This window comes from Myzus persicae, unplaced genomic scaffold, assembly GCF_001856785.1.
Source record: "Myzus persicae strain clone G006 unplaced genomic scaffold, MPER_G0061.0, whole genome shotgun sequence".
Taxonomy (NCBI): Eukaryota; Metazoa; Arthropoda; class Insecta; order Hemiptera; family Aphididae; genus Myzus; species Myzus persicae.
The window spans coordinates 286,453-311,634 of record NW_019102160.1 but is presented as its reverse complement, the minus strand read 5'-3'; the positions used below and the strand labels follow the sequence as shown (position 1 = coordinate 311,634).

Genomic DNA, 25,182 nt, shown 5'->3' with positions numbered 1-25,182 from the left:
ATTATATGTGGGTAATATAATAACCTGAGACATTTCGGTTGTGACACCGTGACTAGTCACATAAAAAAAAAAAAAATAATAAACAAACAAATTGAGCAAACAATTTAAAACAGAACACAAAAAAAAATATTAATACACAAATGTAAGTAGCAAAAATAAAGTAATAATAATAAATAAATATGGCTGTCAACGTTTTGATTTTACTACACTAACAAACTTTGCTCAAATCAAAGTGTTTTACACAAGGTTTCTTTTTACAAATCATATAAATTATGTTGTAATATAATATATATATATGTATAATAATGTACTCACTTTCTTAATAATAAGAATTTAGCGAGTAGATTCACCAGTTAATAGACAAATAAGGAACTGGTTACCAGTTAAGTTTCATGTTCATGTTTGATAAACATTCCCATAAAATATTAATATTATACTATAATTGGATCTGAATTGCTAGTTGCAATGGCACAACTGTTCAACACATATAACAATAATGAAATGTGCATCAAGTAAAAAAAATTAACAGATAAAATTAAAAAGTAATTTTCAGCGACTTGAATAGTAACTAGATCTGTCATACAATTAATTAGGTATAATATGTTTAACATTGTTTTTCATAATTTAATATTATATTATTATGTATAAGTTGTCTTTTTAAATTGCTAAATTAAATATTTATATCGAACATGATTTAATAATTTATGTTATAACGTTATGATTAAGCCGTTTGATTCACTCACTGTTTTTGGGAACAGATTCTTTACGTCTCTGCCCACACAGTCGTTGTCATATATCGTTGAACTGGCAAACGACACGTCTACGTGGTTGAGGTGTGTATCTTCGATCTTTTTCTTCCAATTTTGGTTGACCAAATAATCGTTGTTGGTAAAATTTATGTAAAGGCGATGATCCACTTTCTGATAAGCGACGTGGTGGTGGAGTTGGTGGAACAGGAGATACATATCGCCTAGATAAGGCTGGAGAACCTTCAAATGTCTTACGTACAGGCGCTGGAGAGGCAGGGCACACCTCACGCCTTGTTACCAATGGCGACGAAATTGCTGGTGTGTTTTGGTTTCGTGGTGGTGGACTAGGAGGAGTTTTGCTCCATGGAGCGAATTTGAGGTAGGTAGATATTAGACTCTTCCTTGGACTAGGTTTGGGTGAATCCGAGGGATTAATTTCTCTAGGAGTATTTCGTTCAAAACGGCTTGGAGATACAGAAGATGACCTAGAAAAAGTTTAAATCATGTATCTATAAACACTAACTCAAAATTGTTTTAATTAGTTAAGATCAATCTCAACTTATCTTAATTACTTAAATCTTAATTTTACTATTCTCACCTTGAATGGTGTTGGTTTTGTTGATGATAAAACCGTTGCAGCACTAATGGACTAGTATTGGCAGAAACATTTCCACCATTTGTCAATTGTCCCGTCAATTGTTTATACGGTGACAACAACACTGAAGGAGGCACTTCCATACTTGGGAAGCGTTTCACAGGTTTTGGAGAGTCCATTACAAAGTTTCTAAACACAAGAGATGACAAAATAAATATTCATTTGAATTAAAATTTAATTGTTTTAACAAACCCATTGATTTTGTTTTTATCTATTAAACTCAATGAAGGAAATTGATGATCTGAAATCTTACGGACACTAATAGGAACGTTTTCTACAGCTGGTTTTGCTAGTCTGTAAATTACATAATTTATTAATGACAACTTTTCTTAGTTATTTAATGAAATATCAGCAACATTGCTAAAATATTAACAACAATTAAGTCCATAAACCCTAAATGTGGTATAAATTACTTGAGTACTATATTTTGACTTGTAGCTTCAGCATACCATTCAGCAACATTAACTGTCTTTATCATATATTTTTGTAGAAATGGATGTTCCAATAATTGCTTGTATTTTGGCCGTACTTTGTAATCTTTGATCAAACTAAAAATAATACATTTAAATTTAAAAAAAAAATAAGCAAAATTGTTCAATATATTTTCTAATACACACCAACTAGATACAAAATTCCTAAATTCTAAGGTAAACTCTTGATCTTGAGGAAGTGAAGGAGGGTCATCATTTAAAACTCGACTCAACACTTCAAAATCACATTTACAATCACGGTATGGAAACACACCCGTAGCCAATTCAACCAATGTAATACCCAAACTCCAAATATCCGATCGTATATCGTAATCCAGTTGCCTAGGTTCAATTCTTTCAGGCTGAAAACCCAACATTTAATTAGTACAATAAAATTACTTCTTACTTGATTTTATATCTTAACAAATAGATACATACAGCCATGTAAGCAGCACATCCAGCATTTTTTGTACGAGCTTTAGAATCAACTAATCTACCCGAAATACCAAAGTCGCATAGTTTTACATTTCCCCTTTCATCTAGCAAAATGTTTGATGGTTTGACATCTCTATGTATAACATCATGAGATTCTTTTAAATAGCTTAACGCTTTCACAGTCTACAACACAAAATTTGAATTATTTAAATTATTTAATTTCAAAGATTTCTTATACCTACATGTAAAGCGACTTTCCCCAGTACATCTTCGGGAATTGGTGCCTTGAGTCTTCTCAAAAGACGATCAAAACAGGTAGCCATCAGTTCCATGCATATACACACATCTGATTCAGTGATAAATGCACCCAAACATTTAACAATATAAGGACAGTCATGAGACTTGAGTACAACCTCAAGATCAGTTGTAATACGTTTATTTTCTTCGCTATTACCAGACCTTCTCATTTGCTAAATAATATGATAAAAAAATTAATATATAAATAGTAATCAAATTAATCAGTTCAAAAAAGTCCCACTTACTTTGACAGCTATTTCAGTATTACTAGGTTTGTGCAACATTCTCACAACGTGGCCGCATGTACCACTTCCTAATTCTCCGAGATGTTCTAAATCTTTTAACTCAGTTTTATATTTCTAAACAACAAACATAAATAAATTAAACAACAAAAATAAATAAATTAAACAATAATAGCACATTTTTCAACATAAAATACTGTACTAACAATTCCATTGATTGTAAGTAAACCACTCATTTTCATGATTTGTTTCATCTTGACTTCAACTTCAGAAGTGTCTTCAACCCGCGGCTGCATCAGTACGCTTACCGGTAGGTCGATGTGCTTACGAGTTCTAGTCGGAGTACCCATGTCACCAACTGAAATTTAAGGAAAAAAAATTATGATGTAGCCATCAAGGTCATGATGATCTCCTTTTTGGTAGGTATGTTACACCACAATTACTACAGAAGAAAAAACCGAACTGGGCGTTGCATACTCACGTTGTTTGGGTCGTCTTCCCGATCCCTGTCGGGGACTGGAGAGTGATGGAGGTGACATTTCCTCGATGGTATCGCTGTCCGCCTTCAATCGGGCTTGTAGATTCAAAATTTTGTTCTCCAGAAATGAAGTGGTCATTTTCGACGAGTCTCGTTGAATGCGTTAAACGTGTTTTCATCAATTAAACTAAAATCACTGATGACAAGCAACACGTCCCCGAACTCATGGTACAACTATCAGAGACTTGAAGAATAAAGACTATTTTTAAACACAGTTTTCGGGGAAAATTTATCAATTATTAAATTTGATGTTATTTTTATTGGCAGCGAAATCGTCCGTCAATGGTATTCTTATCACGGACCCTTGACAGGTCTATACAGTAGGGCCGGTGCTTAAAGAACTAAAAAATCAATATGATTTCAGCATAGCCAACCTGTTCTAGGCGCCTTATCACCGCCACTGTACAATGATAATACACGTACACGAATGATAATACGAGATGAAAAACAAAGACGATTTTATATAAATGTGGCTATTTGGTGCTTGTTTAAGACGGTTTTAACTGCGTTCTTTCAACTCCGCCCGGCTGCAGTCGATAGCACCTCACTGAAGTTTCTCAATAAATGGGTAAATTATATTTGTTATTTTGTCTATTATTCATCCAAGATTGATTTTAAATTACATCCAATTTGACTTAAAATTTACTCATTAATTGTTTAGCCTAACGACCGAATAGTAACAAACTAACACATTTTTATGTTAAAAATTCATCAGGTATATTGTTTTTAAGACACACACGATGGGCTTAACATTGTCAACAGTTTTCACCCGTTTGTTCGGTAAAAAACAAATGCGCATACTGATGGTTGGTTTGGATGCAGCCGGTAAAACTACCATACTTTACAAGCTAAAACTTGGCGAAATCATCACAACCATACCAACTATAGGATTCAATGTTGAGACGGTCGAATATAAAAATATTGCATTTACAGTTTGGGATGTGGGTGGTCAAGATAAAATCCGTCCTTTATGGCGGCACTACTTCCAAAACACCCAGGGACTGATATTTGTTGTAGATTCTAATGATCGAGAAAGAGTAGCAGAAGCCGAACGAGAGCTACACAACATGTTGCAAGAAGACGATCTCAGAGATGCTGTATTGTTAGTATTTGCGAACAAACAAGATCTTCCTAATGCAATGAATGTATCGGATCTCACAAACAAACTTGGACTGAATCAACTTCACCAGAGAAAGTGGTACATTCAGTCTACGTGTGCAACTCAAGGCAATGGTTTATATGAAGGATTGGATTGGCTATCAAATGAACTAGCCAAATAAAATATAGCAAATTATGCCTACTGTAACATCCTTTAATCATTGTTTAAGATTAATTCATTCATAGGTTTGATCTTAAAAAATTTAAATATTTTATTATTTATTTATTTCCTTGTTTCTAAGGACATTATTTTAATATTGGGATAATATAGTGCAGTATTTAATAAATAAGTATAAATCATAATTCATATGAACGGTGTAAAATGTTAACATGTACAATTTATAACTCAAAAACAAAACAAAAAATTAAAACATGTGAAATTGTGTTATCATTTTATTGATGTTACTTGTTATGTAATGTTTAATGTAATATTAATTTTTTTTCTCTCAATTTCACTTGCATTAACTCTCTCATTGTTACAAACAATATTATTGGATTCAATCCATATAGAATAATTTAAACCACCAATAAATGAGCCGTTGAATTGTTTTTTAGGAGTTGGTTATTGGTTATACTTATATACTAATTTATTATTTTATGATTTATCACAATAATAAACTGCCAACATTTGTACGAAACGAAGCATATTATTTTTTTGTTTTTTTTCATCTGTGATTTTAAAATTTTCTCATCAACACGACAGAAGACCAAATAGCCAAGACCTAAGTTTGAAAACGTATTGTTCTAAAACGAAGTAGCAAACAACTATAGACAATGATTTCTCGTACAATGACATATTTAATATTAATATGTGTATGTCTGTGCGCTATATGCAACCCGGACAGAGATAGCATCCGTCGCAAATACGTAATTATAATAATTGTATTTTATAAACTGTATATTGTATACGAAATACAAATATATAATACAAGGTGTAGACAAAACTGAAGTAGGTAATCAATATGACAATTTCACGTATTATTATTTTGGATTTGTCAAGTCATCATATTATAATACACTCAGGGTGGTGGTCATTCCTTAACCGTTCCGAGTTTCGTCGAGGTAAGTACGCATCGGAAATCACAATTCGAATAGATTCGCAGTTTCGCACGTACCGGAAGGAACGTCACGGAAATCGGTTTTCAATACATAAGATCGTGCGCCGTCAATCTGCAATCCTTCCGTCGACGTTCCATTCTCTAACTCCCATGGACATATATAAATATGTTTATATGTCTATGCTAACTCCCAGAGTCTATCTCAATAACGTTCTTCGTCTCTCTCGCCGAATAGTTCATCGGTGCGTCACATAACAGACGTGTTTTTACAATTATGGTCTCGAGGCGTGTCCCGGTCGCCCGCATTATTGGTTATTACTCGCTTAATGAAATCTAATATTATTACGACATACTCACGTTCGGTTACAGCAGAGACCGTCTGGTTTTGTTGCACTCTTCGAACGGTTGATATTCGCATGCCCATATCTTTTGACGGTTAGGTTAGGCCGCCGAACGCCGCTGTGTTTTGCGAGATTAAGGGCAACGATTGACAACTGACAAGTTTTAAATTAAACAGATACATAATTTGCATTGACCGTATTGTATTTAGTTAGAGCTTTGAGACTACCGAAGTGCACAATATAATGCACTGCCTACACCCCAGCCTTGACATTTCTTTGGAATTGCTTGATGGTTGGTAAATCCGTTGCAAGCAGCAAACAACAATAGTGGTTTTGAGTTTTTGACCAAACTTCGAGAATGGGTAGGTTAAATTGAGTGAAATCGTCTCGTCGAAGACTGTTTCGGACTGGGTAGTAAAAATATACGTTTTAATGTTACATTTTAAAACTTGATAATATTTAGTGTTTGTAAAATACACACGTACCACATATTATATTATAATGTCATCTACGACTTACCAATTTTGCAAATTTACGTTCAGCTTTCAGCAGTTACAGACAACAGACTACAGTTTAGGTAGAGTTAATTTTTAACTTGGATTGAACATACCTATAAAGTATCAAACTTACAAGTAAGAAAGCTATCGGGTTTTACAATATCTTAACTCTTATGAGAGATATGAGATATATAAGTTGAAAATTGAAATATTGAAAAAACAGACATTACAAGTATTTTGCAATGTTGTACGTGTAAAACACGGACAACACATGCGGTTGTGTCGTCTTCAAATTTCAAAAGGAATTAAGATTAATAATAATGATTGATTATTTTCTCGTTTGATAACTTTTTTTATGAAAGTAGTAGCAGATTATGCCATTGAATCATAGATATAGGAATATAGAATATTATATTATACTATTATCAACTATAGCATATAAAATTATATTGCTTTTAAATTACGATCAAGCGGGGTCGTAGATAGGCCACTAAAGGTACAAGTTACTCCACCGATTTTCCGGTTAAACCTATCAATTATTAAAACTGAGGCATGTAATGAGTAAATAAGCTGACCCGTCGTGAAGTTTATAAGAACTGAATTAAATATTAATGTCTTCGATATCCCGATTCTTGGCCGGAAGCGCCTTGGTGTCTACGGTTCTTGAAAATCGATGCACCGTCAAATGTTAAAACACCCAAAAAGCAACGGAACTGCGCAAACACAATCTCCGTTACCTGAAATTGGTGAAATGAAATTGCCGAATTTCGTATTTTGTCCCGATCTCCGGCGACGGTCAAATATTAATATATTATGTCATTAATCATTATGAATATATTGACGGTTTTGTCACAACCTAAAGTAATAATGATCAAACAATATTAAATTGTCGAAAATAATAGTTTCATAAACAATGAATCTGCTTGTAGTTTTTATTTTTACAGCTTAAATGTAACATTGTGATTTAAGACATAAATATCAATTAAAAAGATGTGTACAGTGTACTCAATATCATACTATAGTTTTTCATGGTCATACCGGATGTGTTGTCTCCGCCTTGCACACGTGTACAATACAGTAATACACCACAGAAAATTTTCGTTCACCAATACATTCAAGGGGTCTGTGCAACAACCAAACAGCTCCATTTTTCGTCAAAATCGGGTCTTAATTGAATTTGACTGAGCAAAAAATTACGAATTTTTCTGTAGAAGAACGAGGCAAATCTGACCAACCGAGTAGGAAATAATATAATGTAAATGGGAGCTGTCTGGGTTTTTTTTCCATTGAAAAACTAGATGGCTCCATAGGTTTTTTGTGTTTCTTGAAAAGTTTACAAAAATGAAGCTGTCTGGTCCTTGCACGGGCCCCTTCAATTTCAATAGTGTGCTGTTGATTTTGATATTGGAGTAAATTGGTCTATTATCAAACTTACGGTTTGATGGCGAGAACATTCTCGATCAGGAATTTTATCTGAACGATTTTTAAATTTATAAGGCAGTTACGAGTAAGTATGTAAAATATTAATAACTGTAAATGCTCATAATTCACTTAAAAATTCACTCTAATGTCAAAACTAATCAATAGCACATTATTGAAAGTGGTAAACGAAAATTTGCCGTGTCTAACGTGTGTACAACATACTACGTGGGTATAATTAACCAGTTTTATTAAAAAGTTTATTAAGTGGCGCATAACAATAATATTATAACTCATAAGTTGGTCTGGAAACAAATTGTTTTGAATTCAAAATTGGTGTTGCTGCAGTTGCAAAATTAACACCAATGACCAATACACCATTAAAGCATAATATAATTTATTATTCTATTCTGTGATTAAAGTTATATTATTATACGTTTATTTAAAAAAAAAACAGTTCTCTTGGTCGAGATTCTCATACGGAATCGTTATAAGTCTCTATTTTTCCATACATCTTGTACGATTTTTTACACATTTTATTTTGATAAGGGTACCGGGGACTGATAACAAGTATAAATCATAAAAACGAATTAGTTTACAATTCATGATTTATTAATTTGCGTGTTGCAATTTGTTATGGACACTGTATAGTATATCCTTACATCGATTCTGAATCATTTTCTATTTCTACATGTTATAATATCGGGTTTTTTTTCACTTATAAATATTGTTAAGACAGAAATCACCCAACAAGCGTCATGGAGGCCCCTGTAGAACTTGAACCATTCATGAAGACCGGTTTTAAAATTGTTCGTCGTACTAAGGAGTCAAGTTCCGTTAAAAATTTGCTAAAACATTTCGAAGACTCTATACAGGAGTTGTACGGAAGCAGTCGGCGGCCCTCAAACGCTGCTAAAAAATTACCCATTCCTACTGCTCTGCTATCAAAAGATCTGGGTATTGAACAAGTAGACGTAAGTTATAATCATTTTTGTAATATTATATTTATTGCATAATATACATTTAAAAACTTTCTAGTTAGATGACGAGTCTAGCAGTTCGAGCTCCTCGTCCAGTCCGATAGCAGGAACATCCAAATCTATCATAGAAGTACGCTCTTCCCCGCCACCCACAATTACATTGGAACAGGCTAAATCTGATCCTGTCATAAATATTGACTCAGATTCTGAATCAGAAACAGAAAAGGTAGAACCATATTCCTGTTGTACTTGCAAGTATGTGTAAATCAATAATCATTACCCCTGAAATTTTGAAACAATAAATAATTTGATTTCTTTCTATTTTGTTTTTAGAGAGAGTTACGTTTTGATGGGAAATAGTCTGGTAGAATGTTTGGAATGTCATTCTATGTACCATCAGAACTGTCATAACCCACCAATAATAGATATAAACTTAAATGACCCCCGAATTGTCTGGTACTGTATCAACTGTAGACAAAAAGACTATCAGAAATCTGTTAGTATAATAAGTCACATACGTAATTTCTTGTTTTTTTATGATTTCAATCTTTTTTTTGTATGTGAAGGATTCACGTTCATCGGGAAAGGAAAGCAAGAAGAGCTCTTCTAAAAATGCTTCTAAAGCTGAAGGATCTAAGTCCAGTAGCAAAAACTCACAACGTAAATTTTATAAATGTTAATTACAAATATTAACATTATTATAAGTGATTTCTGTTTTTCAGCCAAATCAAGTTCGAGTAAATCTAAATCGTCTTCTGCCAACAGCAGTCCTAAACATTACCCACCCACTTCAAGTACTATGATGTCTGTTATGGAAAAGAGAGTTCAAATGATGAAAAAGAAAGCTGCTAAAAAAACTGAGAAAAAGAAATAAAAACATAACAATGAATATTATATTTAAAGGAAAAAAAGAATACTGTACATTAATTCTTTGAAAGACAATTTAATAAATGGCATTATTTATTTATTTTTTGATAGAGTACGTTGTTTTTCACCAAATTCTACAATTTTCTCCTCTACCGATAAACCTTTGCGCCTACGAACTGCATTCATGTAATTTAAAGCTCGATTACCAGAATCAGCTTTTTCTCCAAACAATTCCAATTCTTCATCAGTGTTTGGTACCCAAAATGGATCAATATCAATAACCTATTGTTGAAAAAAATATTAAAAATAATTCATACAAAAAGTTCTATTAACAATCATCATTTTTAATATTTATTACCTCCCAATGACTAAAAACTAGTTGTGGACTAGCCAAACCAGATGTCTGTTTTCGTATTTCTGCAGAAAATGAAAAGCTTTCGATAACTGGTAACAAAGCAGTTATATTGAAAGTGGATGCTGAACCATGCGCCATATCAGAACTTATAACTCGACCATGACGTCTTCCCAAAACTGCATACATTTTACCTGAACGACAATAAGTCATAAAATTTGAAAAAATCTGTTAAAATCAAATATTCAAAATTCACCTAAAATTTCGGCATTGGCTTGAATAGAACAAGAGTACATGGCAGCCATAAGTCTTTGTGGTTGGGCTTGGAAAGCTTTTCGACATCCGTCTTTCACAGCTGACATGATTTGCCCAGACATTGGTCCATAAGGATCACTATTTTTTAATCAATATCCAATTTTAGAAATGTATATTATATTAATAAAATGAAGAAATAAATTATTCACCAAGAAGTTTGTTGTGAGACATCAACTGTCCAATCTTCGACTACAAAACATACTCCCGTCATTGGTTCTTCACATAGAGGACCGGCTAAAGTTGCTATTTGAAAACCATTCATAAAACTATTTTCGTACTTTGTCAAATCGTTCACATTGTCTTTTGGATTCCACACTGACCTTGTGTAATCTGAAATAAAATATTATTTACATATTTTACTCATTGAAACAATTTTATAATAAACATTTAATAGGCATTTACTTGGAATTTTATTCAATAAGATATTTGGACCACATTTTCTAGGTCCAAAAGCCCAAATTTGAGACACATCCATGGTATTTCCGAGCGCTTCTTGTAATTGGGACCGAAAGGTATCTATAGCAATTCTAATATTTTTAGAAACACTATCTTCAACTGTCAAACGTTCTAATGCGTCCGAAATATTTTCAGTTTTTTGTTCTGACAAAGCTCTTAAAATGTCCGTTGATTTCTCTAGCAGATTTGTAACAGCTATTGGCAAAGGTTCCGCTCGAATTTTAATACAACACAAATGATTTGAAGTATAAACATTCAAAAGACCAGTTTCATTTTCTTCAGTTTCATTTTTCTAAACATGTGCAAAAGATATTCTTTAATTACAAATTAACTCAACCTACCACTCAAACAAGATTTTATAATCCCAACATTATATTTTTTTATTTAATGAACACTTTATTACATGATTAATAATCTATGTATTACATAATTTTCAAAGGTCCAACTATATGATTATAATAATAATTACTTGATTCTGGGTTTCAACAATTTCATGAGCCATGTCCACTTTAGGAGGCACCACAACAGTCTCTCGGAAAGGCACTATTGGAGCTGAAGCAACAATATCGATTTTAGCATACCTTACGAAAAAGTTACAACTGATTAGTATTTTAGAATTTTGTTATAAGCAATTACAAGTCATAAAAATGTGCCATGGTGTGCTGCAAGGGTTGACAGTGCTGAAGCTGCATTGAACCCTGCGTCACTAGCTCCCGGATGGATGACCTCCCAAGTTTTTAGCAACAATACTTGGCACACATGCACAATACCATGTGTTACAACCCTACCAACTCAAAAATATACAAAAATAACCCACTACTGTACCACCAGACACCCAGTGGCCTATCTTGACACAGGTTTCCACCAATAAAAAAAAAATAAAATAAACATTAAACACATACATTTAGCTTCATGTAAATCAATTATTTTATAAATTTATAATCTTTACAATTTATAAGAAATATTTTCAAATGGGTAAAATTGATATTTATAAATTAAGGGACACGAGTGACATGACTTACATGGAAGAGATAAAACCTTAAGTTACCTAACAAAAATCTTTATTTAATTTTAAATTTTAGGTTTAAAGTTATTTAGCTTTTTAATTTTACTTTTTATATTAAGTTTTGATTTAAGTTTTTATTAATTTATACCTTTCCCGAAGGTCTTCTAAACATTTTTGAAGATGTACTTCTCCTGCAGTGACAATTACATGCTCACCTGTTTCTTGCATTATTACCTATGACAAAAAAAAATCAATTTAATAATGTTAATTCATTCATTCATTTTAGTTTGAAATTTCGTAGCATGATTTGAATGGTATAGACAATATAAATCAAAAATAGATTTGGCCAATAAGAAATTGTGTCTATGGAAAAACTTAAAATACCATAAGTACCGAATTGTATAAATAGTAAATATCCAACACAAAATGTTTTTATTTTCTATAAGTTTCTTCATAAGAAATTTAATAATAAAAATATCTGCTGGCCTGAAAATACAATATAACAAACATTTTTTTTTTTTAGTGAATTTAATAAAATCCCTATATTGTAAGTCAGTATATTTTTTAAGTTAATAAAAGTATTTATAAGTGCAAATCATGATAGAAATTACAACACCAGAGCACGTCAATATTGATAAAGATACCAAGATGTACTCAGATTTGTGTATTCCTCCAAATCAATATGTTTTTATTCCCGCTCAAGTAACACTACCCAACAATAATACTTTGTCAACTAATTTTGCTTTGTCGGATACAATTTTGGATGTGAAACGTTTCATTTTACCAGCCTTACAACCAAAAATAGAAAATATACAACAAATAAAATGTGTTATGCACGAGGGACATAATGTATATGAAACAAGTGACTATACAGTGCTAAAACAAAAATGGAATAACTGTCCCATTCAAATATCAGTAAGTATCATACATCATGAGGACATTGAAAAGATATCTCAGGAACCAAATGCCTCAGCACAGCCCATGATACATCCAGAGTATGGAAATATACTTGACACTAATGCCACAATGCCAAAAAATAAAACAGGATATAGGGATAAAAATACTGGTAATCTGTATAGAAACATAATAGTACAAACAGTATCTGAAGATATCAGCTTTGATAGTCAGTACTATGAAAATAAAATGTCAATGTCAACTCAAACGATCCAAACGCAAGACAAAAATACTGAATCTGTTATTGAATTGGGTACTCAAACTGAATCAACGGATATTCTTCGATCGTTAAATGTTATAGGAGAAATAAGTAATCATCATAAAATAAGAAAATCATTGTATATTTAATTTTTTTCTTATCTAACAATAGCTCCTCGTCAATCTATTATACTTCCTGATGCAAAAAGAATAAAAAAACTTGATAAATATGCTCGTATAATACAAAGGTCTGTGCGATTATGGATAACAAGGAAGAAATTTAACCGTATCCTGGAGTACTATTACTACAAAAAGCAACTAACATGTGATGAAGAGAAAAACTTAAAAAATATTATCAGGTTTGAGCAGTCACAAAATAAATTAAATCTACAGTATCCCACTAAAACTAAGGATTTTGAAGCTCTTTATTCTGCAATTCATTACCATTATAAAAACATCAAAAGTAATGTAGAAAATAAATCACCAACATTAATAATAAATGAAAATAAAGAACACTTAAAAAAAGAATTGGAATGCTTTAAAGAAATAGCCAAGCAAAGGAATCAAGTTAATGAAATAGCAAAAGATAAAAAAATATTGGGACAACTATATAAAATATCTAAACCAATTATCATGACAAGAAGCAATGGAGAAACAATTTCCATCAAAACTCCAGAAACATATCAAGCCAAACAATTGATGGAATTTTACATCGATCTAAAGAGAAATGATCTGAGTAAAGATGAAAGAACTACATTGCTTTTAAAGTTGAAAAAAACTTTAGAGCCCTTTAAAGAAATAGATTTAACAAAACCGATTATTAATTTGTTGGATAGAGAGTTGACTATGTTAAATGTTATTCAAATTGAAGACGACAAATTAAAAATTTTGAGGAAACGTATTGAAATATCTTTTCAATGGATTCTTAAACAACCAGATATAAATCCAGCGATCACATCAAAAATGTCAAAACCTATAAACTTCATTAAATGTTATAATTGTAGGAAGTTAAAAACTTTGAATAGATTTGTGATGAAATTAAATTTAACAAAAGCAGCAACATGTAATGATTGCAATCATTTATATAGAATTACAATAGACAAAATAGTTTTAACACCCCATGAAAACATATTGAAAAACATTAAAACAACTGAGGCACAACTGTGCACAAAAACTTGTTTTGCGTTTTTCTTAAATGCAGAAGACATATATTATCTCGTTACAATTATATGGAAAGGAAAATCCGCTATTAGCGACTGCAATGACATAATACAATTAAGATTAGTGAGATGGAACAAAGAACTAGAATGGTCCCCTTCAAATACAATATTATTGAGTATCGAGGAGGCTTATTTTCATTCCAAAATCCGAGACATAAATAAAATGTATTCATCAACATTTATTGATAGCATCAATTTTAAACACATAGTTGCAAAAAAATATTTCAAAGGTTTAATAGAAAAAGCTGAAGAATGTGATCGTAATATAAAGAGGCATAAACATTATAGAAACAATTAAATAAAAATGTGTATAAATCTTTCTATAATTCAATAACAATTGAACATATTATCATTGATTATAAAAATTAAAAACTAATGATATTATATAATATGTTTATTGTTTATCATGTATAATTAAACCAACACAATTTGTACATTACCTGAACACAAGCATCTGCTTGATTAAGTAGCTTAAGACCCCTGACAAGTTCAGGCAAATCCATTGAATGTTTTGGTTCCAGAGCAACCCTCATGATTGGTGTAGCCATAGCTTTAATTTCTGTAAATGGCGGGCAAGCTAGAGTCGTAGACAAAGTAGCACTCTTCAAGATGTATTGTTCTAAATTACCGGCGCCTTTATAATACATCAGAATATTTATGATTAATATTTTATAAATGAAAATATGAAAGTATGATTTTCAAAATATTTTTACCAAATATATTGCCAGCAGGAACTTCATCTACTGGTTCTAAATCTCTACCCATTAACATGTACAAATCAGTTATGGTAGTTTTCATAATATGTTGGTCAGATTTTAAAGTAGCCAAAGTGCATTTTTCATCAACATAAAAATCCTATAAAACAATATTATAAAACTTGTATTTATAGCATAAAAAATTACTCATAAAAACATACACTATCTGTTATTTTGGATGGATCATGTTTAGGTCCTAAGACATACATTTCTTGACCACGGCGAATTGTCCCACTATACATTCTTCCAAATGCAATAAACATTACATCATTTTCATTTAATGTAGGTTCTTTAACTTCCGGTTTATTTTCTTCATTATCAACTGTAACACCACATTTAGTTTCTGAACCTTCGGTTTTTAATGCACTGCTTTTTAAAGCATGCTTAATTCTTGCCAACTCTCTTCTTTTAGCTATTTCCTCAGCAGTCAATACTTTTGGCTTATTTTGAGGTAAATACTTTCTTTTAATCTAAAATTAAATAACATCAATAATTAGATGATACAATTATTTTTTTTTAATTTAAATAAACATAAACAAACCGGAAACATTTTAGAAACAAAAGCTATAACCGGGACATCATCATCAGGAGAACATTTTGAAAAATCAGTTTTCAATGCTATGGTTTCTTTAGGCATAAGGTTGAATTCTTTCATTGGAGGACAGAGTAAGTTTTCAATTTTGACATCAGTAAGTTGATTAGGTGACGGACATTTATCACATACCATACCTGGAGATAATTTAAGATTCAATTAAATTTTCTTGTTCAAAACAAATATAATTTATATAAGAAATACAAATTGAAAATTAATGGATTGATCTTAACACAATCAATCAGAAAATTAAAACAAGTGTCAAATAGCCTTAACTCAGTTTTTTTTATGAACAACTTTTGTTATAAAAAATATTGGAATTCAAATTGATCATTTTGATATCCAGTGGAGTTTTTATAAAAGTTAAAAAACATGTAGAGTAACAAATTTTAATAATATGTTCATCATTACAGTTATATTTTACATGAATCAAAATATATTTACCTAATACTGATAAAGATAAAGGAATCCATTGAGATAAAAAAGATTGGAGTAAAATTCTTGTATCTGTTTGACGCAAATCTCTGGCGAAAAGTGTCACATTCATACTTTCAGCAATTTTTGTTAAACGCTCTTTGTCCTAAAAAATAAATTATATCGATCACATTGTTTAAAAACACAGCTTACTATCAAGTATATGGATTTAAAATTATTCAATTTACTTTTTGATTAATAATGACATCATATATAAGCCAAATGTTTTCAAGTATCATTTGAACAAAAATTGGCTTCTTGGCTTTTTCTTGTGCACCTTTCATGATTCTTTTGGTCTTTGAATGTAAATAGAAATCTCCCCATAATGTCTTTTTTAAGACATCTACATTCACACCAAGTTTGTTTGACACTAAATTTGCAAATGTTTCTATACTAAAATCACTTAAGTAAGTATAATTTTCAACAGTAGTGAAGATTAAATATTAAAAATAAAATTGTTAAAAATAAAATAAAATTAACAAACTATAGAACAACATTGTAGTTATAACTCAAATAATAATTGCTGTATTACAATTTTTAGTTTTGAAACATTAACATATTTTATTCTCTATGACATGACTGGTTATTTATCTTATACATATATTGCTTACAGTCCTAATGATGTATAAACAATGTCAAATTATTTTTTTCCAGTCATATTTATCTCTTATATGCACATAATATTAATGTAGGAAAATAATATACCTAAATGCCCAACCATCAGCAGCGGATGCAAAAACTACATTTCCTTGTTGCGGTGAAAAATATAAATCTGAATCATCAGCGGCCTCGATGGCAGTGCTCCACTGATTATACAAATCTTCACCTGACTGAACGCCAACTTGCTCTATAGTTTCAGCTTCTTTTTCAAATACGTCTTTTTTAAAAAGTTCTCCCACTACTGCATTAATCTAAATATTATAAAATTAAAAAAATTAAAAACATTAAATTAAATTAAGGCAACACTTACTTGTTCAAGCACTTGAGTTAAATGAATATAGGCATCAAGTGGTGTCAAATTTAACTCCAATATCAGCCTGTCAATCTTATTCAGCACCAAAATAGGTTTAATATTTTCTGTCCAAATCTGCTTTAAACAAGCCTACAGCCAAAAATTACAAGTACATATCAACAAAACTGATCATTTGGTGTTAAATTACTGGTGTAAATCAAAAAATGGTCTATTAGGCAATAATACTTTACCTGTGTTTGAGGACAAACACCTTCTACAACATCAACAATAATAATAGCTCCGTCACATAATCTTAAAGCAGTAGAAACTTCAGAAAAAAAATCTACGTGTCCAGGACAATCGATGACGTTGATAAGGTATTCTAATTCATCTGTAATGATGTTCATACACTTAAATATAATGACATAATTCACAGAATAATTAATTAATTATACTTTTGCAATGATACAATGATATCGATGAGCTTTTCATTGTTATTCCACGTTGTTGTTCGTCTCGTCTACTGTCCATATATCTCAATTTTCCAACCATCTTCTGAGATATAACACCGTTACTGGCAACCAAAGAGTCTGCCAGTGTCGTTTTACCATGTTCAACATGAGCCATAATACAAATATTACGTATTGAACTGGGATTATGTTGAAGTTCAATCAGTTTATTTTGAGCAGTGTCCCTCATTTTATTTTTATTTTTAACAATGTGCAAAAATTAAATTAAATGTAATACCCAAATCAATTGAAAAACAATTTTAAACTGTGAATAAATACATGTGACAGGACGTGGCAAAAACTTCAGATGCAACAAGTTATCATAAAAACGTAAAAATTATTAAAACATGTACAACATTAACTATATTACAAAAATATAAAAACTATTAACTAATTAGTAAAAACGTTGATACTGAAATTTATCAACAAGAAACAAAATTGACTGTTAAATGTCGAAAATATTAAGATTTAAGACAATTGCAATTTCATCAAAACATCAACGTTTTAAAATCAAACTTGAAAGACCCATATATCGCTTATCAGTTATTACTATATCACTATCATCATACTATCATTGTTAACCTTAAACCATGTAAGATATATAATGAAAAACGTTTTATCTTTCTAGAACATAACCAAGTTCTACTACAATATAAAACCATGGTTTCATATTTTCATGGAATTATCTTATAGGCACAGATATATAGAATATAGAATATTTATTCTATATATCTGTGCTTATAGGTTACAGCTTTATCTCTGCGGTAAATAATAAATATTGTATCTAAATTCCAAATTTGTTCCAAATTCGTTCCAAAATGTTACCATTACCAATAATAATAATAATTTAAATTGCCAATGCAATCCATTTATTTCAATGGATTCTGCTACAATCACCATTTACTTCGAAGGGTAAAACGACGTATCAATTATTATTTCATATTTGTTTTCATCACAACTAACAAGTTCTTCATTTCACACACGTGACTCATGAAATATCTGATGAAAATACGTCAACACTCTTATGTCTTCAGATCTAGCTTCGGATAAGTTTATGGGTCTATAGATATTATTTATGACACATACAAGATTTTTAAGTAAAGAATCTATTGGTACGATCAATATTGAGCATTCAAGAAGTTATTAGAGGGTATCCCAATTCCCAATGATACGTAAGTACGTAACGACACGAGTCCGAAACCGGTAGTCGGTACGTAACTATTCCGTATCCGATATCGATACATATCGAATTATCCTTCTAGAAAATCTTGACTTTCGTGATTTAAAAAGAATACATTTAAAATTGACCCTAACAGCCGTATACCGAATTCAACAAAGTATATTCCAATTATAATTAATAACATTTAAAGGCATGTTATGATAGGTATAAGGACTTAGGTTAAGAAGCTATTACACTGTCGCTGTATTCTATGTAAACTGCGTAATTAACACGTGACCACAATATTCCAAACAGTTGAAAATGTTCAAGGAGTCAGTGTAATAGCGTCTTAACCATGTTGTTGGTGTTCAGCATTTTCTTGTTATTCCCCAAATGAATTAAAAAATTATTTATATCAAACTATTTTACTTGTCTTTAAAAACTACATTTAAATAATGATCTAACCTATGATGTTGGAATAAATTAATAGGTATTTTTAAACGTATATTTGGTATACTGTGATAACGGGTTAACCACACAGTTTACACAGAATACGGAGAACAAATGCTTGATACTCACCTCAGATTATATACTTATATACTGTATTATAATGTTACACACTAGTACCTAATAATGTGGACAGGTTTATTAAAAAGATAATCAAAGCATTCAACCAATTACCAATTAATACACTGAGATTTCAACACAACGTTTTAAATTATGAACAAAATAGAGTGTAAAATCACCTTTATCCGAAAACGGTAGAATTGAAATAGCATCTTTACATTACTCTTTAACCTTAGTCACTCCATACTAGTCAATGAGCAGGGCTAGCAGATGAGCTGTTTTTATTCCCAATTACCTCTTTCAGTTATCTTAATTACACCTAACATCGATCAAGATACTTCCCTGTTATAAAACAAAGCATACATTTTAATTTTTTTAAACTATATATAGAACTACTGTTGATCATTCAATTAGATTGCGTTAATTGCATTCTAACGATAAATAAATCGAACTATCTAAATTCTAAGCCATAAAATACGTATAGATAGGCACTATAATAGGTGTGTAGGACCGTTTAAGGGTAAAAGGAACAGGAACAGAAAAACCATTGTTTCTAGACTTCTAGTTATACGTTCAAACATGGCAAAAAAGATAGGAATCACGCTCACTCCATTCAAATAATATTTCTTTACTTCGCCTATAACGCAGATTAGATACCTAATCAAAGTTTTACGTTTACATTCAAAGCTTTGACACGACACCAGTATTTCATGAAATACATATCGGACAAAATAAAATTATTTTTTACAATGAAAGAATTAACTACTAATAAGTAATGACTTATGAAAATATAAACGAATACTCAGACATGAAATATTTTTAAGTTCCAAGCATTTTACATAATATATACTTTGCACAATTATCAAAAATTGTAATGACGTCGTAATAAGTCAGTTATAAGTACTTATAACTTATACATTTGTTTGAAAATGCTTTGACACAAAAACATTATTCAACTATTTAAGAAAATTGCCTATATAAACCCCTTAAAATCACACAATGACACTAAAGTACTTATTATACCTCTAGTCTCTTACAGCTCTAATTTTCTTATTAGATTCATTTTATCATAGTTTTTTTTTTGAACCACAGCTATGCCCTCCTAACATGGTGATGTTTATTTTAAAAAATGAATAACATAATACTATGGGCATATTTTATCAGATTATTCAATGTTTAATACAATTAAAGTTATTATTTGTTTTTATAATTTAGGTAAATAAAGCTTACTTTTAAAATATTACAATATCTAGAAAAAAACATGCCATTGAACTGCTTAAATACCTACTGTTATCCCTGACTACTGAATACAACAAGAATATTTTAGTGTGATTCAGAAAACAGATAAGCCAAAATTAAAAATTATGTCAGATATTAAAACATATTAAATTATTATTGAGTCCTCTTTCTTCGTGCGTATATACTTAAACCAAAACTGAATTAATAAAAAGTATTTAGAGTTCAGAAATAACTATATTTCTAGGTGGCAAAGCCATAGTTTTAATTTCAAATAGATTGTTTTGATGTACATAAATCTAATATCAAACTAACTGTTTATTATAATTTTAAATTATGTAGTATAATGTATGTATTAATTAAAAATAGTTTAAAATCATTAATTGCAAGGACATAAATTGCCTATATATGTTTATATTATTATCCTCAGCTATTGCATGCTAACTTTTAAATAATATAATTATTATATCAATCTGAGGTGCCGAAAGTTAATTTTGCTTATGATAAATGCCATAGATAAATTAATAGTCGGAGAATTTGTCTGTTAGAACTTGTGAGGCTTGAGCTTTAAAAATAATTGTATCATTGGTGGTAATATCGAACATCATTAGAAATTGACACTTTCAAATCAATATTGACAATATTATAATATACATTTTGTTATAGAGAAAGGGTTAATATTTGGAAATATATAAATAAGAACTAGCAAGTGCACTAAAAAATATTTAAAAATTAGAAGCCCTCACTTTACCCACACTAAAATTTACCCTTACTCAGGTCCCTAGTTCAGTCTGAAATTAAAATAATATTTCAATAGGTACCTACGTATTATTTCCACCAATAAGTGAAGTGTTATCAATAATGAATAAACTAAATATATCAAAATACCAAGTATGTAAGCCATGTTTTGTGCACTACTTACAATCTTACACCTCACTTATAATAAGTACTTCTAATAAACAGACATGCAACCAAAGGAAGTGTCTTCGTGTCTCAACCTCCCCCACTTTGAACTATAATTCAGTATTCATATTAGGTGATAAATTGTATTCGTTAATAATGTATATTGTACAAATAATAATAAACAATCAATATGTACACAACAAAATAAATATATACAATTATATGGACCCGGGCCCCTCAGGAAATTTTTAGTAGTGCTTCTGTTACTTATATACTTTTACTTATCAGTTATCGTACTACTATACAGATTGTAAATATTTTTCTTTGGTTTAATAAAAATATATATTTGTACAATGTTCGCTTGTGTTTAAATAAAAATACGTAATACGTTTCGTCGAAACGATAATATTATTTATGACTCATATATTATGTTACATCTAGGTCATAAATATAACGTTGATAAGCCCATTTTTTTCTCCTTAAATTGCCGATTTCTTATAAACAGACAGCAAGGGGTGATAGCTCAATATATAGCTCATAAAATAAGAGAGGTAAATATACAAATCATAAATAAAATATAAAATTCAAAATTATAATAATTTGTTAATATAAAATAGTACAAAATCAAAATATAATAATTTGTCAACATATAAATAGTATACAATTCAAAAGTATTATGTTTTGTTATAATAATTAGTAATTACTAACCGATTTTACAAAATCTAATCTGCTAATATTTTTGTTTTTATATTTATTTTATCGGATACAATAATTGACGGATTGAATTCAAGTTCAAAGCCAGAGCATTTTTCTTTTAACATACTAAACAACAATTCATACGTTTTCGATGATTATATCCACTCGGACGCATCTAAAATTACATGTTATGTTGACAAATTATTATAATTTTGAATTTTATATTTCATTTATGATTTGTATATTTACCTCCCCTATTTTACGAGCTATATATTGTATTGTGTATATATTAACATGTGAGGGTAACTGGTACATTTGATTGGGGGCAACTGGTTTATTTTTAAAATCCCGATAATAGCCTTGGGGGGCAACTGGTAAACACCCAAACCGAGGCCCTTAGGAAACGCCCTCACCACGCCACTGTATTGTATACAAATAATGGTAAAATAAAATTTCAAGATGTATTATGTATTAAATAATTTAATAATTATTATCATATATCAACCCTGCAATATTATATAATTCGGACTATGTATAAGATACCAAGCAATATTTGTAACGTACCTATACATAAAATATAATAGGAAACATATTATAATACTTAATTATTTTTGATATGAAATTATTGTGTATTTGTAGATTGTCTTGTACCTATAGTTATTTTGTGATAACTGATGAAGTCTATAAAACACAATATTATATCACAATGCGAGCCGTATGTTTGCGCGTGATGGATGTAAAAACACGTGGGTGTTTAACTCATCGGAATTATATCGTCGCACGACAATGTTGGAAATAATACAGATTGCATACGACTGTGCAACGAGTATAGGTACTACCTATAATAGTTGTATACGAATTACGAACCTTCCATCAATTTCTAATTCTAATTCCAAATGTCGAAGACCCCACCATGGCAATTGGCACTTGTCAGTGAATTGAGAATTTTTGATGAGGGGGACCTCCCCCCCCCCTCTGGCTGGCTGGTAAGCGTTAACCCCATAACGGATAAAAAATATCCTATTGTTTAATTGGGTACATATATCATACGTGTATTCTTTTTTTTTTGTAATACAATTTACAATTATTTTTATTGGAGTATAAATGTTTTATTGAGATATATATATTTGATATATTTTATCTACAAAACTATAACACTAAAAATGGGGAGTGCAGATAAATCATTATTTCATAATTTTTGGATCAACAATATACCTAATATCCAGAAATAAATTGAATTAATACCTTAAGTTATGGTGTGTGCACATATAAATTAATTTTTGTTAAATGTTAAAACAGTTAAAAACTTACTCGGAACTTCGAAGAGTTAAGATTATTAACATTTATTTAAATAAAAAGTCAAAACCTTTAAGTTGACGTTTCAGTGACTAGGGTAACTGAAATGTACATCTATATGTAAGTCTTAGGTTATATTATAATGTCTGTATTCTACTATGATATTATGTAACACTTTTTTTTTAGATATTCAATACCTTTTTTTCATTTATTCAATACATAACTTTAACTTTAAACTATAGGGTTCCAAAAAAATATGTTCAATGCACGATAATAATACGACTCGATTACTACAAAATGAATAATGTTATTAGCTACTTATTAAGTATAATTTGATTAATTTTTATACAGAAAAAAACTTTGGCTTGTTTCCCGTGACTTTATTTTCTTTGATTCGTATTGAATACTTTAGTATGACTCCCTACCCCATTTCCCAATTGGTGATTTCTGTGTACGCCTCTGGCAGTCCTGCACTTCGGACGACGGAGGAGCGAAAAAAAAGCATCAGGTGAGGCAGGTGAGAGACGAGAAAATTACCTCCCACCACCGACCGACGATGAACTTTCCGTGACAATAATTAATGTAGGTACGGCGCGGCGGCGATGGTGATATAAAATCTTAAATCTACATAATATAATTATACACACCTACCCGTCGTCACTCGTCACTGCGTATTAACACGATGTAAATCATCATAAAGACGCCGGAAGATCTGGTTTTCACCAAATTGCGTTATTACCGCAATTGGGTACGACCGGTGACCGCACGTTACCGCCCGTCCGACCATCCTGCGCAAAGTACACGTTTTGACAAGAAGCCACCGCCATCGCGCGATTTTAATCTCTTTTTTTTTTCGTGTATTATACTTTACGCACATGTTTTCCGACGAATTGCGTGTGTGTTCAGCAGTCATTAGTCATTACTCATTACGCTTAATGGCGTACTATTACGCTGCGCGCCGGCACAACGATTCGTGTACATTTGTCGCATTACCTACAAAAGTACCGAACCACCCACCCACCAGGCACGTAATAAAGTACACAAATATTAGATGTTATTATCTCATTGTGAACGTCGATGACGATGATGAATGACTACGATACTGCGCTTTTCCGTAATTCCCCAAAGTCTTATCAGTATTTGGATACCACATCAGGGGCGACCACCACTTAAATCATGCAGATACATCAGCTCTGTTTACAACGATTGTAAGTATGTTATGAACACACGTCAGAAGTAAATAAGGCAACAATTAGAATAGCAAATTGTAGGTATACTCGTTTGTTTTTTAAGTTAATTTCATTTAAATTATGTATTGTGCGTATAGGTAGTTACGATAACAACGCAAGTGAGTATAAACAGTTACGGTTGCCAACTTCACGCGGGGTGCCCACGATTAAAACCCACGATTATATTATGATTTATAATAAGATCATAATATTCATCATAATATGTACTTATACAATATGTAATTATTAAAATTGTTTTTCTTTAATTTTTAAATATTTGCATTTTAGCGTCTTTTGGGTGTACACTGTTGTGCATTGACCCTGCATAAATACCTACATAATAATATGCTACATACAGGGTGTTTCAACAACTCTGCACACCCCCCACCTCCAAGGCCTCACAACTCCCATATTTTCCTCTAATAATAAGTTTATACTAATTATGATTTTAGAAATTTTAAAGTTTAACTTAACGTCTTAACATCATATTATTCTCAAATAATTAAATTTTTTATGCCATATGAGGATTTTCTTGAGACGACACTGATATTCTTTTCAAAAAATTCACCACTATTTTTTACTGTGTATTATTAACTGATTATTATTT

At 30.8% G+C, this 25,182-nt stretch overlaps 5 protein-coding genes and 1 long non-coding RNA gene across 6 annotated transcripts; 3 read left to right on the top strand and 3 right to left on the bottom strand.

The window, feature by feature from the left end:
* Positions 1 to 341: 341 nt before the first annotated feature.
* On the bottom strand, positions 342 to 3,465 carry LOC111031424 (dual specificity mitogen-activated protein kinase kinase 7-like). Its single transcript, XM_022311345.1, has 10 exons — positions 3,330 to 3,465; positions 3,055 to 3,206; positions 2,852 to 2,965; positions 2,552 to 2,779; positions 2,313 to 2,492; positions 2,022 to 2,236; positions 1,818 to 1,952; positions 1,597 to 1,698; positions 1,348 to 1,533; positions 342 to 1,234 (listed from the first exon to the last, which is right to left on the bottom strand). Exons 1-10 carry the CDS (start codon positions 3,463 to 3,465, stop codon positions 790 to 792), a joined length of 1,893 nt encoding a protein of 630 aa, XP_022167037.1. The 3' UTR covers positions 342 to 789.
* Positions 3,466 to 3,820: 355 nt separating this feature from the next.
* LOC111031426 (ADP-ribosylation factor 2) lies at positions 3,821 to 5,187 on the top strand. The gene is made up of 2 exons (XM_022311349.1): positions 3,821 to 3,954; positions 4,102 to 5,187. The coding sequence occupies exon 2, from the start codon at positions 4,127 to 4,129 to the stop codon at positions 4,664 to 4,666; it is 540 nt and encodes a 179-aa protein (XP_022167041.1). The 5' UTR covers positions 3,821 to 3,954; positions 4,102 to 4,126; the 3' UTR covers positions 4,667 to 5,187.
* LOC111031427 lies at positions 4,980 to 7,263 on the bottom strand. Its single transcript, XR_002604204.1, has 2 exons — positions 6,463 to 7,263; positions 4,980 to 6,350 (listed from the first exon to the last, which is right to left on the bottom strand). It is a non-coding gene; the product is annotated as an uncharacterized LOC111031427 (long non-coding RNA).
* Positions 7,264 to 8,417: 1,154 nt separating this feature from the next.
* LOC111031418 (integrator complex subunit 12) lies at positions 8,418 to 9,812 on the top strand. The gene is made up of 5 exons (XM_022311338.1): positions 8,418 to 8,833; positions 8,898 to 9,094; positions 9,173 to 9,335; positions 9,406 to 9,499; positions 9,562 to 9,812. The coding sequence occupies exons 1-5, from the start codon at positions 8,618 to 8,620 to the stop codon at positions 9,711 to 9,713; spliced, it is 822 nt and encodes a 273-aa protein (XP_022167030.1). The 5' UTR covers positions 8,418 to 8,617; the 3' UTR covers positions 9,714 to 9,812.
* LOC111031417 (elongation factor-like GTPase 1) lies at positions 9,746 to 18,135 on the bottom strand. Its single transcript, XM_022311337.1, has 17 exons — positions 17,436 to 18,135; positions 17,232 to 17,371; positions 16,999 to 17,130; positions 16,734 to 16,939; positions 16,217 to 16,421; positions 15,999 to 16,134; positions 15,504 to 15,691; positions 15,124 to 15,432; positions 14,921 to 15,062; positions 14,648 to 14,841; positions 11,984 to 12,069; positions 11,299 to 11,410; positions 10,776 to 11,121; positions 10,523 to 10,703; positions 10,315 to 10,451; positions 10,065 to 10,252; positions 9,746 to 9,988 (listed from the first exon to the last, which is right to left on the bottom strand). The coding sequence occupies exons 1-17, from the start codon at positions 17,677 to 17,679 to the stop codon at positions 9,800 to 9,802; spliced, it is 3,135 nt and encodes a 1,044-aa protein (XP_022167029.1). The 5' UTR covers positions 17,680 to 18,135; the 3' UTR covers positions 9,746 to 9,799.
* On the top strand, positions 12,333 to 14,641 carry LOC111031419 (IQ and ubiquitin-like domain-containing protein). The gene is made up of 2 exons (XM_022311339.1): positions 12,333 to 13,099; positions 13,160 to 14,641. Exons 1-2 carry the CDS (start codon positions 12,433 to 12,435, stop codon positions 14,503 to 14,505), a joined length of 2,013 nt encoding a protein of 670 aa, XP_022167031.1. The 5' UTR covers positions 12,333 to 12,432; the 3' UTR covers positions 14,506 to 14,641.
* Positions 18,136 to 25,182: the final 7,047 nt, after the last annotated feature.

What these genes read in the sequence shown, in the direction of transcription:
- LOC111031424 (XM_022311345.1), bottom strand. Translation starts at nt 3,465, where the DNA reads ATGACCACTTCATTTCTGGAGAACAAAATTTTGAATCTACAAGCCCGA. An exon ending in GGGAAGACGACCCAAACAAC is followed by an intron (nt 3,207 to 3,329) that starts GTGAGTATGCAA and finishes CTTAAATTTCAG; the next exon opens with TTGGTGACATGGGTACTCCG. An exon ending in CAAAACCAACACCATTCAAG is followed by an intron (nt 1,235 to 1,347) that starts GTGAGAATAGTA and finishes AACTTTTTCTAG; the next exon opens with GTCATCTTCTGTATCTCCAA.
- LOC111031426 (XM_022311349.1), top strand. Translation starts at nt 4,127, where the DNA reads ATGGGCTTAACATTGTCAACAGTTTTCACCCGTTTGTTCGGTAAAAAA.
- LOC111031418 (XM_022311338.1), top strand. Translation starts at nt 8,618, where the DNA reads ATGGAGGCCCCTGTAGAACTTGAACCATTCATGAAGACCGGTTTTAAA. An exon ending in TGGGTATTGAACAAGTAGAC is followed by an intron (nt 8,834 to 8,897) that starts GTAAGTTATAAT and finishes AAAACTTTCTAG; the next exon opens with TTAGATGACGAGTCTAGCAG. An exon ending in TATTCCTGTTGTACTTGCAA is followed by an intron (nt 9,095 to 9,172) that starts GTATGTGTAAAT and finishes TTTTGTTTTTAG; the next exon opens with AGAGAGTTACGTTTTGATGG.
- LOC111031419 (XM_022311339.1), top strand. Translation starts at nt 12,433, where the DNA reads ATGATAGAAATTACAACACCAGAGCACGTCAATATTGATAAAGATACC. An exon ending in AAATGTTATAGGAGAAATAA is followed by an intron (nt 13,100 to 13,159) that starts GTAATCATCATA and finishes ATCTAACAATAG; the next exon opens with CTCCTCGTCAATCTATTATA.
- LOC111031417 (XM_022311337.1), bottom strand. Translation starts at nt 17,679, where the DNA reads ATGAGGGACACTGCTCAAAATAAACTGATTGAACTTCAACATAATCCC. An exon ending in TTGTTTCTAAAATGTTTCCG is followed by an intron (nt 15,433 to 15,503) that starts GTTTGTTTATGT and finishes ATTTAATTTTAG; the next exon opens with ATTAAAAGAAAGTATTTACC. An exon ending in CATCCAAAATAACAGATAGT is followed by an intron (nt 15,063 to 15,123) that starts GTATGTTTTTAT and finishes ATTGTTTTATAG; the next exon opens with GATTTTTATGTTGATGAAAA.